This window comes from Podarcis gaigeae, assembly GCF_964106915.1.
Source record: "Podarcis gaigeae genome assembly, chromosome: 11".
Taxonomy (NCBI): Eukaryota; Metazoa; Chordata; class Lepidosauria; order Squamata; family Lacertidae; genus Podarcis; species Podarcis gaigeae.
Window position 1 is genome coordinate 3,131,696 of NC_139687.1, and position 16,950 is coordinate 3,148,645.

The window sequence follows — 16,950 nt, forward strand, 5'->3', positions numbered from 1 at the left end:
AATAAACCAGTGACGTGGCACCCCAAAGGTTCTGGTGGTCACCCTCTACAACACATTTTACAAAGACCTTTTCATGAACACAGACCAATTGTCATCTAAAGGTCATTGATCGAGAGTTGTCTGACCATCAGCCAAGTTAAAAGTGCAGATACAACTGGGCTATGTCAGTGATCCCAAAAGCTGGATTAGTACATTTCATGCAAAATGATAGGGTGAAAAAAATGTTTTGCAGGATCACAAGGAAGCTTCTAACTGGACTTTTAAAATATAAAATTCAAGTTTGTAAATAGATTTTGTGGGGTACCCACGAGGTGTGAGACCTGTTATCACCAGATCTTCTTCATGACAGAACTTACTGATTTGGAGTGCCAGTAGTCATTATGTGCTGGCACCCAAGGAACTTTTTTTGTGTGTGCCAAAAAAAACCACCACTGATTATGAGAAAAACTGGAGTATTTTTCCCCTCTCTATGCTCCTTTCTCGCACAAAATAGACAGAACAGGTTCTGGTCTATCCGTAGAGTTGCTGAGTTCTAATAACTTTAAACAGAGTTTTGCAGGGTTCCTTTCACCCCAATGAGCTTAGGTCAATGCCTCTATTTCTTTGTGTTCCTCATTCAATCCAAAAGGAGTAGAATTGACCACACAATTTAAGAGGAAAAGCACTGATCAATCATTCAGTTAAGGAGTAGAACGTCTGAAACAACCATACACCTCATCACACTTGAGGACAACCTGGAACATGGAATTGTAGAAGATTATCCCCCCAAAATTGTGGAATTATCCATGCTGTTGGAGTGCATTTGACCCTACCTGTCAGTGAGGGTTAAAGAAGCACATCTCAGCTGCAAATACTGCTTTGTTTATTACCCAACCCATCAGAAAATTGTGAAAATATCTGTTATGGCAACATAAACAACTTTGACAAAAGTCCATATTCTATTTTAATGCTGCTGCTGCTGCTGCTGTTATTTTGTTAGCCACCTTAAGTGCTATTTTATGGTGGAATAGTGCGGCAAAACTGTATGTTACCTTGATAAATAATTCATAAAATAAATATTGTTTTGTTTGTCTAATACTTGTCTTAGTTTTGAACCAGGATTTTGCCTGCCCGGTAATACTGACTTTTGTCATTGACTGATAATCTGTTTAAGCAAGGCATCTCATACAGAACCTAGATAGGTTTCACATCTTCCATGTTATGCCTGAAAACAGCTTCCCTACCTTGGGGTGTAGGGAATGGTATGTGGCTTCACTTGATTGAAGGTGTATATCAACTTCTGAGCAGCTCTTTGCTGCTGTATTTCCTAGGAATAACAACAATGCATAGTATTTAGTGTTTTTCAACAACAACAAAAATAGTACAAAAGTCACTACAGCTACATTATTGCAACAGTTCTTACAACAGCTCTTGAAATAAGACAGCCAGTATTATCATCATCCCCATTATTTCCGATTTACACTTTGGGGCAAGATCCTGCAGCTTGCAGGCCACCCAGTAAGTCTTTTTATGGCTGAAGCAAGAGCTGCACTGGGGGCTTCCAGCTGAGAGATCATACTCCTAACCACTATCTGTGGCTTAGATGGAGAAAACAAACATCAGTTATAAACAGTTTTAAGACATAAGATACAGTCTTAGCTGTTAAATGCTAAGAATGCCCAACCATGGTTTGTTTTCTAGCATAAATCAAAGATGCAAAGCACCCTATTGTCTGACCTCCTCAATTCCTACAGCAGATATTAAAACATCCTTGGGGTGGCTTCTATGCAGTGCCCCCCCCCCCCCAAAGCAGTGCAGGCAGATTGCAAATTGGGTTTCATTGACTTTTATAGTTACATTGTCATTTTTGGTTTGTCCCGGCCTAATGTGTCCAATATATTTTATGTGCAATGTTTGGATATAATTTCAACACATTTTTTGGTACGACAGAAGGGGACAGAAATGGCGACATTTCCCATTTATGCCACCAGGGTCCTCCCAGGTAGCCAGGCATTCAACTTCAGGAAAGACTTCTGTTAAATAATTCTCCACAGGGGTTCAACGATCTCATGGAGTCCGTATGGCTTTCTAGCCAAATCATACGCACTCTGAGGCAGAGATTGAGCACGGTGCCATCATGGAAGATCTTTTGCCATGACTGAACTACTTCGGGAAGGAAAGATTTCACAATGAAGACTTGACCCAACTTCAGCACTTCATTCTCAGACCAGGTGCAAATGACCTTCATGGCCCTCCTTAGGCCTCCACCCATTTCCTCCCGAGACAACACTTGAATCATGGCCGCCATCCCATGCTGTGACCAGGTGGACATGCTTTTATCAAGATTCAGTGGAGAACTCTCTTCCAGTTTATAGACGGTCACTTCTTCTCCAGCTAAGACAAAATACATTGGAAATATTATCTGGAAAGGACACAGTCAATGCATTGACTTATACAAGTAGAACTTGTTGAATTTGTTTTCTTAAAACTATTTATATACAAAGCAGTTGTTTCTTGGTACCACAGTGAAGAGGTAAGATGTATTACATGCCGTATGATTTCATCCAGTAATGGTGCACTCCTATGCTTGTCTACTCAGAAGTAAGTCTCCCCAATTTCAGTGGGGCTTACTCCCCTCTTTGTGCATTCATAGAGAAGCTGGTACTCACCAAAGAGCTGTACTGGTGTGAAAGGTATTGTATGAGCCAATCTCATTAAATTGTTCCTTTCGACAGCTGCAAAGAAATAGGGCAGGTGGGTCATACTTGAGCAGTGCGTCATTTACTCCTATTTTCTGCCCAGAAACATTTGGTGATACTTCTCAACATATGCATGTGGACAAGGCCCTTGGCTCCCAAGCATCAAATCCTCATTATTTATTATCTTTCCAAGTACTGGGTTTCCACTGCCCATCTTCACAGCACACATCACCCTACTCTGCACTGCAACATTATATGAAAAATATGCAGTACAGCTGGGGCAGCCAATAATATTACTACTACTACTAATAATAATAATAATACATTAGTTTTTACCCAACATAGCAACCCATCCATCTTCCCTACCACTGCAATCCTTGGCTCAAGCTCAAGCAGTCAAGTTTAGGGACAATGCAGGAATTATTTATTAGGTTTATGTGCTTAGTTCCTGGTTTGTTTGGTGGTGTTGCCTAAACTATTATGTCTTCCATTTGAGACCAGGTGAAGATGGGACAATGCAGGAATTATTTATTAGGTTTATGTGCTTAGTTCCTGGTTTGTTTGGTGGTGTTGCCTAAACTATTATGTCTTCCATTTGAGACCAGGTGAAGATGGTGTTTAGCATGAATTAAGTAGCATGTCTGTATGCAGCTGCTGTCATAATTTATGTTAAGAACTGTGTAGGCTGGGAAGAAAGAACACGGGTTGTACTGACAAGTACGTAAAAGGCTATGCAACATGTTGTATGTAGTCACAAAAATAACTCTTCTTCTCTCTTTATTAAGAAAGACAGACATTAGAGACTATAATCTTGAGCAGAGTTGTGACAGGCAGTGGGTGATAAATCTTCTTTGCTTTCAGCCATTTCACCAGCTCAAAATCACACACACCCCAGTTGGTTTTCTCCTTAAAGGTGAAAAGATAAGTGACATGTTTTTATCATTATCCTTGCAGGGACAAAAGCAGTCAGGAGATTGGGGGGGGGGGGGGAGTACTAAGAGAAATAGCCTGTTCCTGCTATCCTGCTATAAGTTCTGTCTTAGGAGGAGGAGGAGGAGGAGGAGGAGGAGGAGGAGAAAGTTACATGCATCTGTGTGTGATTTGGCTGCAGGAATCGTTCCTGGAAATAAGAGTGCCTTAACAGCAGCTCACCAGAGATGGAGTGGTTTGGGAATATCCTAGAACTGAGTTTACCTTGAACAGCTGCCACCCCCCAAAAAGGAATTTATGGCCACACTGCAGGTTTCAAAGTGGAAGTGGAAGTCTGGTGACTTTCAGAGAGGAGGGCAAAACTGCTTCATTTTCAGCAAGGGGCTGTTTAGGGTTGGTTACTGTAGTGGTTTAAAAAGAAAGGAACTACTTTTTTCAACAAAGAGACACTGCTCTAGAAAGCCCTAGCCTAGAATGGCATTTGCTCCAATTGCCTCAAGTAGCATTTTTTTTTAAGTTGTAAGGAAAAACAGTCCCACAGCTGCCTCCAAAGTAAAGTGAACAGTTTGCCCTCAACTCTCTCCCCCTCCTATTTGTTCCCCTATTCTAAGCAGAACATCAATGGTGAGGGGCGGGGGGGGGGGGGAATCTCAGCCCCACAGCCAGTAAGATTTTAGCATCCCTGGTTGATATGCTTAGAAGCCTATTTCAGCATTAAGTGGCATGTAAATTAAATAATCAACAACATTTGGGGTGTTGTGTAATGCTGAGGTCTTCTATTTTGGGTATGGTTGAGATTATTATATTATTTTTAAAATTTTTATACTGTGCTTCATCTGGAGTTCACAACTAAAGATACAAAATGGAATCACAAAATACATAATAAAACAAAAACACAACAAACCAATAACCTCCTTTGCAAAGTCACATTTAAAATGTCATAGAATGTTAAATCAGCCCGATGCCTGTTTGAAGAGAGACATGTTTGCCTGGTACCTAAAGACAGGCATTCCACAAATGGGGGGCCACCACAGAAAAGGCCTGTTCTCCTGTTGCCAACCTCCGGACCTCTCGAAGGGGAGGCACCCAAAGAAGAGCCTCAGGTGAGAAATGATGGAAATGTTTTACCTAACATAGGAAGATATGTTCTTCCCTTCCGGGAGAGCAAGGAAAATTAACTATTGCACAACATAGGGCAATATGTGTTAGGTTCTTTTCTGCAGAGAATGTTTAAAAAGCTTGCCTAAAGTCAAACAAGCCCTCTGTGGTACAGGCTGGCATTGAAGTGAGCGAGGCTGTGTTTCCAACCCAGAATCTTATAATTATTCAGAGTCCTAACTAGTCAACCTAACTAGTAGCCATTCTTCAGGAATCTGCATTTGAAGAAATATTCCAGTGCTAGAAAACAAATGAGGGTTAAGATTCAGAAATAAATAATAATAAATAGGTCTAAATAAAGATAATATTATATTTGGGGAAACATAGTTCTCCAACTCAATTTTGCAGTGGAAATCTTCCCAACCAATTTCCCCAAAAGAAAGTCTCTCTTTTGTTTCATACCACATTGCCATGGCGTTCTTAGCCACAACTCACCCATTGCAGGTGTGTTTAATTTTTGTTGATACATTCATTGGACTTATGATGTACAGTAATAGCTAGATAGGAGGTGAAATTGGCAGTTATTGACTGAAAAACTGACACAACTTTGGAATTTCATTTAACTATGCTCTTCTCAATTGAAATGTGCAAAGATTTTCAGACTCTAAAGTAAGTGTGGACTATAGGGACATCTACTGGCATGTTCTACACATTTCTCACTATCCTCACACATAGTTTTGTGGCATTCTACTGACTGGTACATGTTCAGATGGAGAATGTAAAACAGAGCTCTGGTTGAGCAGTGTTCAAATGGTTGAATTGGCAATTGATCATTTTAAGGTGAAAATCAGAAGCTATGAAGGCTATTTTGTTACATTTGATCTGATACATCAGTTGTGGCCCACTAGCGACAAGGCAGGCTTCCTAAGATTTGGAGGCTTTTCCTTTTACTTCTTGTTTATTTAGAAGAAAATATAAATCACTTAATAAAATATGAACTCTAAGCAGTGTACATAAAACTGAGAGGCTGCAACCGAGACTCTGACACAATCAGCCTGACCTATTTGCTAAAATTACAAAAACCTCTCCCTGTTTACAGACATACAAGGCAGGTGCTCACCCTTGATCACTGCTTATAACGCATGAGGAAGTGGATGAGGCGCATTACTTTTTACCAAGTTAATGCAGCATATGGGTAAATGATCAGTAGTTGGTCTGGATGCTCCTCAGATTCCTTCCATGTGAGCAATTTTACTTTAGAAATTCCCAGTTTGAAAACAAACAAAACCTGAAGATAATCCACTTATGGTAGGAACAAGAATATGCAGAAAACATTGCATTTTTATGACAAGTACAAATTAATAGAGATTAACAAGCTGTTGCTTCTGTATGTTCCTCTACTATTTCCCTGTGTTGTGTTGTCTTTGGCTGTGAAACTGCCATTTCTTCCCTGCCAGTAGTTTTTTTAAAACTCTGAACTTGGTTCACCAACAACTACAGTACTTGCTATGTAGAAGCTAGTGTTAAAGTGATAAATAATCTTCCCACTCACTTCTGTGTTACAAATCACATTAATATCTTGCTTTTGATAACAAATTACTTCCAAGTGAGACTATCAAAAAATGGCAGGGGAAAAGAATTAATATGCTTATCAACTACTAATATAGTTCAGCTATCACTTACATAATTAATACTTACCGGAGTAATGATGGTGCAGATCTTGAGTCTTTAAGGAGGATGAGATTTCTAACAACAACAACAACAGGTTTTTGTTTTAACCAAAGCAAGCAGAGATAAATGTGCTGTTTAAGTTTAAGAAGGTTATGAAATAATATGACTGGCTTAGCATTCTATGGAAGGGAATTAATTTAACTGTGCTATAAAGTACAAAATGTAGCCTGTGTAAACTGTCAATAAAACAACACGTAATTATGCTGGAGAACACAGAATGACAGGCAATAGTCAACTCAAGGACACTCAGCTTCTCCAAAGCTGAAGAGCTGGAAATTGCACTTTAGGGACGATAAAAACCCCTTTACTGTCCACTGTGCTTCATGGGATCCCAAAGGTCTGATCTCCTCAATTCCATCCTCAGTCATTATGCATTCCATTAACTACATGATGACAATAATGTTATAGCAATACTGCTTCATTAACTCATGACATCTAAGATGTTGTAAAATTTAAAACAGACAAATAATAAAGAAGCAAAACTAATATAAAGAGACATTTATAAAGTGGCCTAGATTCTATAATGTACAAAGAAACTCTGATCTTACTTGAAAAGGTAAAGGTAAAGGGACCCCTGACCATTAGGTCCAGTCGTGGCCGACTCTGGGGTTGTGGCGCTCATCTCACTTTATTGGCCGAGGGAGCTGGCGTACAGCATGACTAAGCCGCTTCTGGCGAACCAGAGCAGCACACGGAAATGGTGTTTACCTTCCCGCCAGAGCGGTACCTATTTATCTACTTGCACTTTGACGTGCTTTCGAACTGCTAGGTTGGCAGGAGCTGGGACCAAGCAACGGGAGCTCACCCCATTGCGGGGATTCGAACCGCCAACCTTCTGATCGGCAAGTCCTAAGCTCTGTGGTTTAACCCACAGTGCCACCCGTGTACCATAATCTTACTTGAGACAGAGGCTCAATTCAAACATCATCAGTGGCAGAGCATGGTTTGGGATGCCTAACTATGGTTAGGTGTGATGCAGTTTGAACTGACAATACATGGTTAGCTTCTCTGACAAACCAGAATCAGACACATGGTGTGCAAACCATGGCTTGTGCTAACTATACTTTGGAGTGATGTCTAAACTGACTTCATGTATGGTGGCACACAAGCAACTATATGCTATGCTTTGTGCATATATTTGTAAGCTTTTACCATGGTTTGGGTTCTACTGTTGGCTCGTGTTAAGCTTGTGGTCTACTAAAACCCCTAGATCCTTTTTCACATGTACTACTGGCAAGCCAGGTGTCCCTCATCTTATATTTGTGCATCTGGTTCTTCCTGCCTAAATGCATAACCTTACATTTGTCCCTATTGAAATTCATTTTGTTAGTTTGAGCACAGGTCTCCAATCTGTTAGGCTGATACATATGTGACCTTTCAGGTTTCACAGACATTCACCATCAGATGTCTAGCAAAGCATGGCCTCATCTTTTCTAGGACTCCTCTGAAGACAGTTTATCTGAAGCATTAACTTTAAAAAAGTCATAAATGGAAGTGTATTTTCATTGCAGAAGTCTCCAAGTCAACCTCTGAATTATGTACCACAACTATAGGAAGGTCTAAAAATGGTGAGCTGATATTAATAGACTTTTGAAAAGACCAAGGTCTATTCTAATTATACATTTTATAACTATGCAATTTACAAATAAGAAAAATGCTTACCAAGAGTTCCATCTGAACTACTCAACCTGTTCAAAAGAAAATACTGAAGTTAGTTTTATGTGCTTGAAAAAAAATATCCATATTAAGTATATAATAAATGCAGGAGGGAAAATGAAGTTTTTCATCTTTACACATAACGATAACAAAAAACTTATGTGCAGTACCACATGGAGAAACAAATAATGCTACAGACATTGGAAGGGAACATAAAATTATGCCCACATTAAGAAGATGTGCAGGACAATATGGGGCTGTTAGAATTGTTCATCTTGAGAAGTACTAACACTAGATTGGTGGCCCCAGGCACACAGGCCAGGAAGCCTATGGCAACCTAAAACAGCCGTTAGACTGTCCTCAGTACAGCCAGAATGACTGCCTTCTCTGTGGTGACATGAAGGTAGTGTCTATGTTGATGGAACAGCTGAGCAAAGACTGGCCTCAGAGAAAATATCTGAAGGTTGGAGAGAAGAATGTGAAATACCCAGCACTGGCAGAAACACACAAAATCCTACTACCATCTCTACACATCAAACTTGGTCTGGTGAAAAAAACTGTAAAAGCCTGGACTGGACTGGATCAACTTTCAAGTACCTGGCTGCAAAATTCCCTCAGCTCAGTGAAGCGAAAATTAAAGAGGGCTTTTTTTGTGGGTCCTCAGATCTGTGTGTTGTAGTGGTTAAGAGCTGTGGACTCGTAATCTGGTGAACTGGGTTCGATTCCCCACTCTTCCACATGCAGCTGCTGGGTGACCTTGGGCCAGTCACACTTCTCTGAAGTCTCTCAGCCTCACTCACCTCACAGAGTGTTTGTTGTAGGGGAGGAAGGGAAAGGAGATTGTGAGCTGCTTTGAGACTCCTTGGGGTAGTGATAAAGCGGAATATCAAATCCAAACTCCTCCTCTTCTTCTTCAAAGACAGTATGTTTTACAACCTGCTTCAGGGTGACAGGAAAAAAGCCTGGGGTGTGTTTTGTCTGGTGTTAACTAACTTCCTCGGGAATGTCAGGACAGAAAACTGCAACAAACTGGTTGAGAACATGTTGTCTCTGTATTATAAACTTGGCTGTTATATGTCCTTAAAGATCCACTTTTTCCATTCCCACTTGGATTTATTCCCTGGCAACTACAGGTATGGCAAGTCATGAACATGGTGAACATTTTCATTAGGAAATTGCAACAATGGAGAAAGTGGTCTGTTTCCATGTTGGCTGGCTACTGTTGGACGTTTGGCAGAGATGATCCTGAGGAACAGACAGAGTGGCATCAGAAAAAGAACCTGGCTCTCACTGGTCCTTGTTGTATGTACATATTCCTTGATTATGTAATAAACTATTGCAGATCTCTAAGAAACAGTAGCCAATTTTGCATTTTCATTGTCATATTCGGGTTCAGCTCCTCAACTCATCTACAAGAAACGGCTACTTTTATCTCAGAGGTGTTACTTTTGTCAAAATTTGTTGTGCAGTGATATTAGCAATGTTGCATATCCAAAGTGAACCAAGGAAGACAGATGTGCCTGGGACTACTTACGAATGGCTCCGGCTCAAATTATTCTTCCTATTTTTCCTAGTCCAAGTCATGCTGTTATTTAAATCCTGAAAGGGAAAGGAAATGGCAAATACATTTTCTCAATTAAAACATGTCCTGATTTCATGGCTGCTTGGGCATGTTGTCCTCAAGTCTGCAGCCATGTTTATCCAGAAATCATCATCATCATTTTATCTGTATGCCACCTTTCCACTGTTAAAATTATGCTCAAGGAGGCATACTACATAAAAATATCTACATAATTACAAATGTAAAACAGGTAGTCATAAAAAATAAATGGAACACATCAAAAAGTACACAACCAAATTGAACTATTTCCACATAGATCAAAAGATCCAAAAATAAAGATACAAAAAAATAACATCAACAACAGTAGAAATACCGCAGCCCATGAATGTAGCCAGGAATTATGTTTGGGGAGCAGGATTTATGTTAGGTATGGCAGAACCAAGCTATCTGTGACACAATTGGTCAATTAGTGAAGTATTTATATTTGTTCACTTGATTTAGAGGCAGGCAGCTGACCCACTGACCTCTCCTGGCTATGCCCATGCCCCAGCCAAATATTCTGTTTAGCCTCAGCTTCTGCCATTGCCATCAGTCAGGGCCCTGACCTCCCAAGGCCAGGTGGGAAAGACCTGCAAGGCAAGGAACCACCAAGATGGCAATGTTTGACCTAAGCTGGGAGGTTACTCTACTTTGGTGCAGTATGTTTATAAAGACTTTTGTGGTATCAAGAGAAGCAGTTAAAATGCCCTACCAATTCTATTCCCAAGTCTGTTTTGATCAGCAAGCTAGTCTGCTTAAGTCATTGGCAAAAACATCATCGACTTGAATCGCCCTTGACATTCTGGTTTTCACTACTTTAGTTTGCATAAATTAGTTCAAATGGAAAGGGAAAAAATCTAAAGGTAAATGCATAATCCAAAATACAAATAGCAGGATGAGTTTAATCCCCAAATTGCAAGGAATAATTATATCACAAAACAGCTAAGAAGTTTGCTTAGTATCATTCTTCAATAGAGCCGACCCCACTCACTCTATTTTCTTAATGGCCTAGAGAATTACCATATAAAACCTTGGTTTCAAAAAAAGTATCTTCTTCATATAGACTCCCATTTCATGATTCAATAGTTTAATGGCTTTTTTATTAATCTTTTCTGAAGGTTAAGTGGTTAATTACTTATTTCTTACCCAGAGTCTACTCTGCCTGCTGCATAAAATGAAATTTCTCAAGAAAAGTGTCTTCCTAGGGCTCAGCCGTGAATTCAGACCAAGATATAGCACAAGAATCTGTGGGTTGGGCATAGATTTACAGAAGGTAAAGAGCTGACTAGCAGTATTTTATGTCTTCAAGCCTTACCTCTTGTGATTGCCTGAGGTAGTCACAAATCTGTACCGTGTGTCTTGCCGTTTCTTGGTTTTTCATTCTCTGGCGCAGACAACCAATACGGTCCAAACCTAGCCAAGTAAGCAAACACAGCAAGAACACATGTGAACTTTTTTAAAAAGACAGACAAATGCAAGCATGTATGCATGAATAGGCCAGTCTGAACAGGATGTTCTGTGCCTCTGAGAAATGTGCAGGCTACTGCGATATAACTGGAAACACTGCATTTCTTATGGGCTGCTTGAGCCTTTGCAACCTGGTGCATTGCTTCTCACCCATAGATGCCAACTCTTAGGGGCCAAGGTCCCTTCGCTGCCGCCGCCCCCACAAATAAAAGTTGATGGGAGGCTTACTTACTGCCCCCAATATTTGTCCCCATCACCACAGCAGACAGTGGGCAAGAGGAGGTATGCTGTCACCACAGCACAGTCACCTGCTGTGACATTGAAGGGAATAGGAAACAAGGAGAGGGAATTTGAGCAGCCCATGGACCACATTCAGATCAGCTTGAGCATTTTCCATTTTGGGAGGAAGAAGGTCAGCTTATTCTGGAGACACTCCAATGTGGGAAGGTCCATCACGACTTTCCTGTTCAGAATCTATGGAAAGTTTCCAGCAGATCTGCAAAATCAAGTTGTATGCAAGCTCTTGATGCCATCATGCCCTCTAAAGCAATAGAATTGGAATCATACCCTGTCACCTCACCCAGGTCAGTATTTCAAATGTAGTGTTGATGCTCAGGGAGTAGAAATAAAACAACTTCCTATTCATTAAGGTAATTACTGTGCCACAAATGGAGTATAATACATAGGCAATCAAATCAAACCACATTTTTCTACCAGTATGCATTGAGGGATATCATTAACTCTGTAGAAGAGAAGTATGTACTATACTGTTCCCAGGTTTCCTATTTTCTTGGAAGCTGACCTGTAATCTGTCACTGATTAGTCTATAAGTGTGAAAGGGAGGTTTGGGGAAGGGTCAGGTGGATTTGGTGACACGGGTGGCGCTGTGGGTTAAACCACAGAGCATAGGGCTTGCCAATCAGAAGGTCGGCGGTTCGAATCCCCACGACGGGGTGAGCTCCCGTTGCTTGGTCCCAGCTCCTGCCAACCTAGCAGTTCAAAAGCACGTCAAAATGCAAGTAGATAAATAGGTACCGCTCCGGCGGGAAGGTAAACGGTGTTTCCGTGCACTGCTCTGGTTCGCCAGAAGCGGCTCAGTCATGCTGGCCACATGACCTGGAAGCTGTACACTGGCTCCCTCGGCCAGTAAAGTGAGATGAGCGTCGCAACCACAGAGTCATCAGCGACTGGACCTAATGGTCAGGGGTCCCTTTACCTTTACTTTTATTTGGCTCCTCTTACCTGTCTCAATGGTTTTTCAACCTTGCAGCTTGCTGGTATAAGCTAAACTGAAGGGCTCTTGGCTTGAGACAAACAGCCAATAAACTAACAGAAAAGTGTGAAATTTCTGGAAGTCAATCCAGACCCAGATGATACAGCAGGAGAGATAATTCACAAGAAATTTAATAGCCTATCCCCACAATTTGTTCTCTTAAGAAGGCTATTGTGGGTGGTATTTATGGGTCCTGGCTGCCACCAAACGTTTCATATTCTACCTATCATTTGCTTTGGATTACATACTTAGCTGATTGAAGGGCGGTGAAGTTAGCTCATTTGTTCTGTGTTCCCATTTGTCTCCCACAGGTCTGCTTTCAAGTGGCTCTGAACTTACTTGGGTGCTCTGGGGACAACCATCAACTGTAATCATCTGCCAAAAGAAAAGGAAAAACAGTAATCAGCCAAAGATGACAGGTAGTTGAGCTTAAGTTGCCAGTAGCATAATCCTTTCAAACTACTCTAGCAGGGAAGTCCCTTATACATAATGGGGAGGGCAGATCATTGTTTGCAAATGTTACATGAATAAAGCATTAGCAGTAACAAAGAGGAAGTACGTACAGCTATTCACTAACACGGGTCAGAAGTCATAGCCAAGATGTTTTTACTCAGAGTAAAAAGGGGTGTGTGTATTAGACAGCTGGATTTCACTCAGAGCTACTTGCTTCCCCCCCCCCCCAAAAAAATAATGTGAGCGTGAGCCAAGCAGTTTCCAAATATGCAATGATTAATCAGCCAGGCCAGTAACAGTTTTAAAAATCACCTTGAAAGCAGAGCAGAGCTTTCATAACTGTGTAATTCTATATTTACTCAGCTTGCTAAAAAACAGAAAAAGGACATACAATTCTAATTCCACCTTCACCTACCGGCACCTGAAGAGTTTTCTGTTTCTTCCTCGAAGACTTCCTTTCTTTGTTTCCAAGTTTTGCCTTTGCCAATACTGGCTGATGTGACTCTGCAGATTTGGATAGCTCTGAGAGTAAAAAGGCAGGGGGTGGGGAGGAGGCAACTAAATTTGTATTTCAAAGAAAACTCAATAAAGTTTCACACCTACCTGGTATTAAGTCTAATTGAACTAATTCATTGAGACTTTCAGAGCAGTCACACAAAGGATTGGAATGTTACAGTATTAACAGTTTTAATATCTACTACTGTGTATAAGGGTGTGCATGTGACATTTAAACAAACTTAAATTTTAAAACTGTGCAGCGTAATATATTGTTTGCTTTGATAGTGCATTGGTGGAAATTGAAACTAATGCAAAGAATTCTGGACACTTTCCTCTGTTACACTGCCTCCCCTTCCCCTTAGACTACATGCTTGCAGTCATCACATTGCGGTCAATATTTATCATTTATGTTGTGCTTGCAAAATGTAAGCCTATGGTTATTTACTCAGAGAGAAGTCCTACACTGTTCAATTGACATTACTCTCAAGTAAGTAATGCCTGCAGATTGCATTTTATTTTTAATGTTGCATTTTACTGCATTTTATGACATTGTCATTTTAAACTGTTGCAAGCCACCCTGGTGGACTAGAAGTGTAGAAAAGAAATCTCAGTATAAATATATAAAATGATTAATGTTTATAGACTCATCTGCAGTCTTAGGGCTCATCCACACTGACCTTTTGCCCCAAGCTTTCAAGCTCATGTTTTAAAGCTCAGTTTCTGAGTGCTTCCGCCCCACCCCACCCCCCGCTACAGTCCCCAGGAAAACCTGCTCTCATTGCAAAATTGGAACAAACAACAATTAGGGTTTTCTGCAGATTGATGTCTGCTTCAATTCAGTGGTAAAGAGAGGGTTTTCGCAAGGAAAGCGTCTGGGCAAAAAAATTAAAAAGTGCTCAGACATTGAGTTTTAAAGCAGCAGAAGAAGAGTTTGGATTTGATATCCCGCTTTATCACTACCCGAAAGAGTATCAAAGCGGCTAACATTCTCCTTTCCCTTCCTCCCCCACAACAAACACTCTGTGAGGTGAGTGGGGCTGAGAGACTTCAGAGAAGTGTGACTGGCCCAAGGTCACCCAGCAGCTGCATGTGGAGGAGCGGAGACGCGAACCCGGTTCCCCAGATTACGAGTCCACCACTCTGGATGCACAGCACTAATTACAATCATTATTTTGTTCCAGTAACCGCAACTCTAAGTTGTAGGTTGCTGTAACACACAATTAGAAATTCCATGAATGCCTTCTCGTCTACTTTTGGCCTTTTTCTTATTCACAAATAGAGAACTGTGAATCTAGTGTAGTCACTTGCCCAGACCAAACAAGTACATGATAGAGAATCCAGATTCATTGAATCCAAAGTAAGTTAATAAAACAAACTTATCAATTCCTTGGATCACATTCAGGATACAGGTTTGGAGTTTTGTTTTGTAAGGTTTAAATTTTTGATCAGATATATCAATTAAATTTTTGATTACTTTATGAGGCCCAGTTCTAATTAGTGAAAGGAAATGTAAAATATGAGGCTAAAAATTAACAGCACACTCTTTATTGAGTGTGAATTGGCTGTGGTCTGTCATGGCAAGAGAGTACGTGAAAGCTGATTTTTCTTCTAATAATGTGATAAGTGTTCTTTATTAAATTATGAATGCTCATGTTTCTATACTTTTAAAAAAGCCTCCTAAATGGAGGTTTTTATAATGTGCTAATGTTGTTTTTGTTTAGTCGTGTCTGACTCTTCGTGACCTCATGGACCAGAGAACGCCAGGCACCTCTGTCCTCCACTGCCTCCCGCAGTTTGGTCAAACTCATGCTGGTAACCTCGAAAACACTATCCAACCATCCAATGTGCTAATGTAGGTAAATATAATCTACTGATTACTTGATTGATCTTTAAAATCATTAATTAGTCAACAGCTCCATCTGACGCTGTTTGATAGTAAGCATATATCCTTTATTTCTGAGAAGTGGATGGAAAAGGCAGCAGATCTAGGGTAGTCCAATACTGAAGTGGAGGACAGCCACCATCCCACAGCTATCACTCAACAATGACCCCTAAACAGCTGGGAAGAGCTTGGAACTTCTTTGTGGAAAGTGGCTTAAAGCAACGTAACATTTATTTGTTTACTCAAGACATCTATATATTGTCTTTCATAATAGTGTTCAAGGTATGCTTTAAAAAATCCTTATTAAAAACAAAGCAAAGCAAAACAGGAAACCACCAGAAGATTAATGCATAAAGAACAGCAGTAAAATCCATCAAACAGCACTAACAATGTGTAGCCATTACCTTTTATTCTGAAGGTCTTTCCCACTTTCTCTGCTTTGCGGGACCAGAATCCACTTCCCTTGCCGAAAGGCCAGTTTTTCCTGCGTGGATTGATCCAGACTGACATGCTGCGCTGGAATGGGAGAGGAGACTGGGAGCTGTCACTACTGTAGCCTGATCTGTCAGAAGCACAGGAAAACGATTTGGATTCATTTATCTGTGCATGTTGAGGATTACGGCAGCCTTTATTGTAGGCCAAATGTGTGCATGACAACTGCCTTGACTTGTTGCTGAAATAACTCTTTTCATCATCTCCCAAGAACCCCCAGTTCACATAACCTCCTTCAGGTTCCTCACTGTGTTGATGAGAATGGATAGAGACCTCACTGGCAATTCTAGGTTCTTGGAAGTTCAAATAGGGTTCAGTGATATTTTCACTATCCTCTTTGTGGGATGAAAATTCCAGTTCCCATTTTTCACTGATAACTGGATTTCTTTCTGGAGCCTTGTGCACATCCAGCTGAGCAGTGATGCTGCCATGCTTGGTTTGGGGTTGAGCTTGCAGTTCATCTTCTCTGAGCAGACTACTTGAGAAGGCTGAACTTAAGGTGGCATTCTCAGATAAAGAGGCTCCTTGCTGACCAGAAGGAACCAGGAGGAATTGTCCATATCTAGGGGCTGATTTACACTCTGACGATACCCCAGAGGTCAGTGTGTCATTTTCAATTTCTTGCTCCTGGTGTTTGCTTATTGATTTGATCTCTTTGTAGTCCAGGGCACCAAGAATGCCACAATGAGCCCCTGGGGGCCAATGTGTCCTGGCCAAGCTTTTCTGAAGAGAAGGTGGCATGCTGTAGTAATTATACTTCTTATCGCACACACTTTCCATACTGCCCAAAGCCTTAGAGCACATGGAATTGCTCCAGCTATGGGGAAGCTTCCTGTAGGTTTGATGCTTCTTGTGAGCAAGAAGGGCCTCCTCTACTTGCAAAGTGTCCACAGCTGAAATGACTTTAAGCGTATCGACGGTTAAAGCAGAGAGGTCTTGTAAGTGTCCGAGCTGGCTATCCAGGGCAAGCAAAGCGTCTTTGACATAAAATACTTTTTCATGTACCTCCTTCAGTTGTGAAAACATCTCTTCCACTCTAAGAGAAAATAATAGATGTATTAGAAACTGCATTATATATATTCTTCAGTATATCAGTTAAATTAATAACATTTCCTTTTTCAAACAGTGAATGGAACCATTGTTCTAGTATTGGCTAAAGAGGCCCTGTATAGCTCAGGATCAGATTCCCAGA

The 16,950-nt window shown here is 40.8% G+C and overlaps 1 protein-coding gene across 5 annotated transcripts in view; it reads right to left on the reverse strand.

Moving 5' to 3' along the window:
- Positions 1 to 16,950, reverse strand: part of TRPM6 (transient receptor potential cation channel subfamily M member 6) — a 95,882-nt gene that overhangs the window by 12,898 nt on the left and 66,034 nt on the right. For all 5 annotated transcript variants that reach the window (XM_083701862.1, XM_083701861.1, XM_083701859.1 and 2 more), the window contains 10 exons: positions 15,671 to 16,794; positions 13,302 to 13,408; positions 12,682 to 12,808; positions 11,009 to 11,106; positions 9,628 to 9,692; positions 8,100 to 8,125; positions 6,405 to 6,452; positions 2,649 to 2,714; positions 2,087 to 2,373; positions 1,224 to 1,306 (listed from right to left, as the gene is read on the reverse strand). In XM_083701862.1, coding sequence (XP_083557988.1) covers positions 1,224 to 1,306; positions 2,087 to 2,373; positions 2,649 to 2,714; positions 6,405 to 6,452; positions 8,100 to 8,125; positions 9,628 to 9,692; positions 11,009 to 11,106; positions 12,682 to 12,808; positions 13,302 to 13,408; positions 15,671 to 16,794 — 2,031 coding nt within the window. The remainder of the gene's footprint in view (positions 1 to 1,223; positions 1,307 to 2,086; positions 2,374 to 2,648; positions 2,715 to 6,404; positions 6,453 to 8,099; positions 8,126 to 9,627; positions 9,693 to 11,008; positions 11,107 to 12,681; positions 12,809 to 13,301; positions 13,409 to 15,670; positions 16,795 to 16,950) is intronic.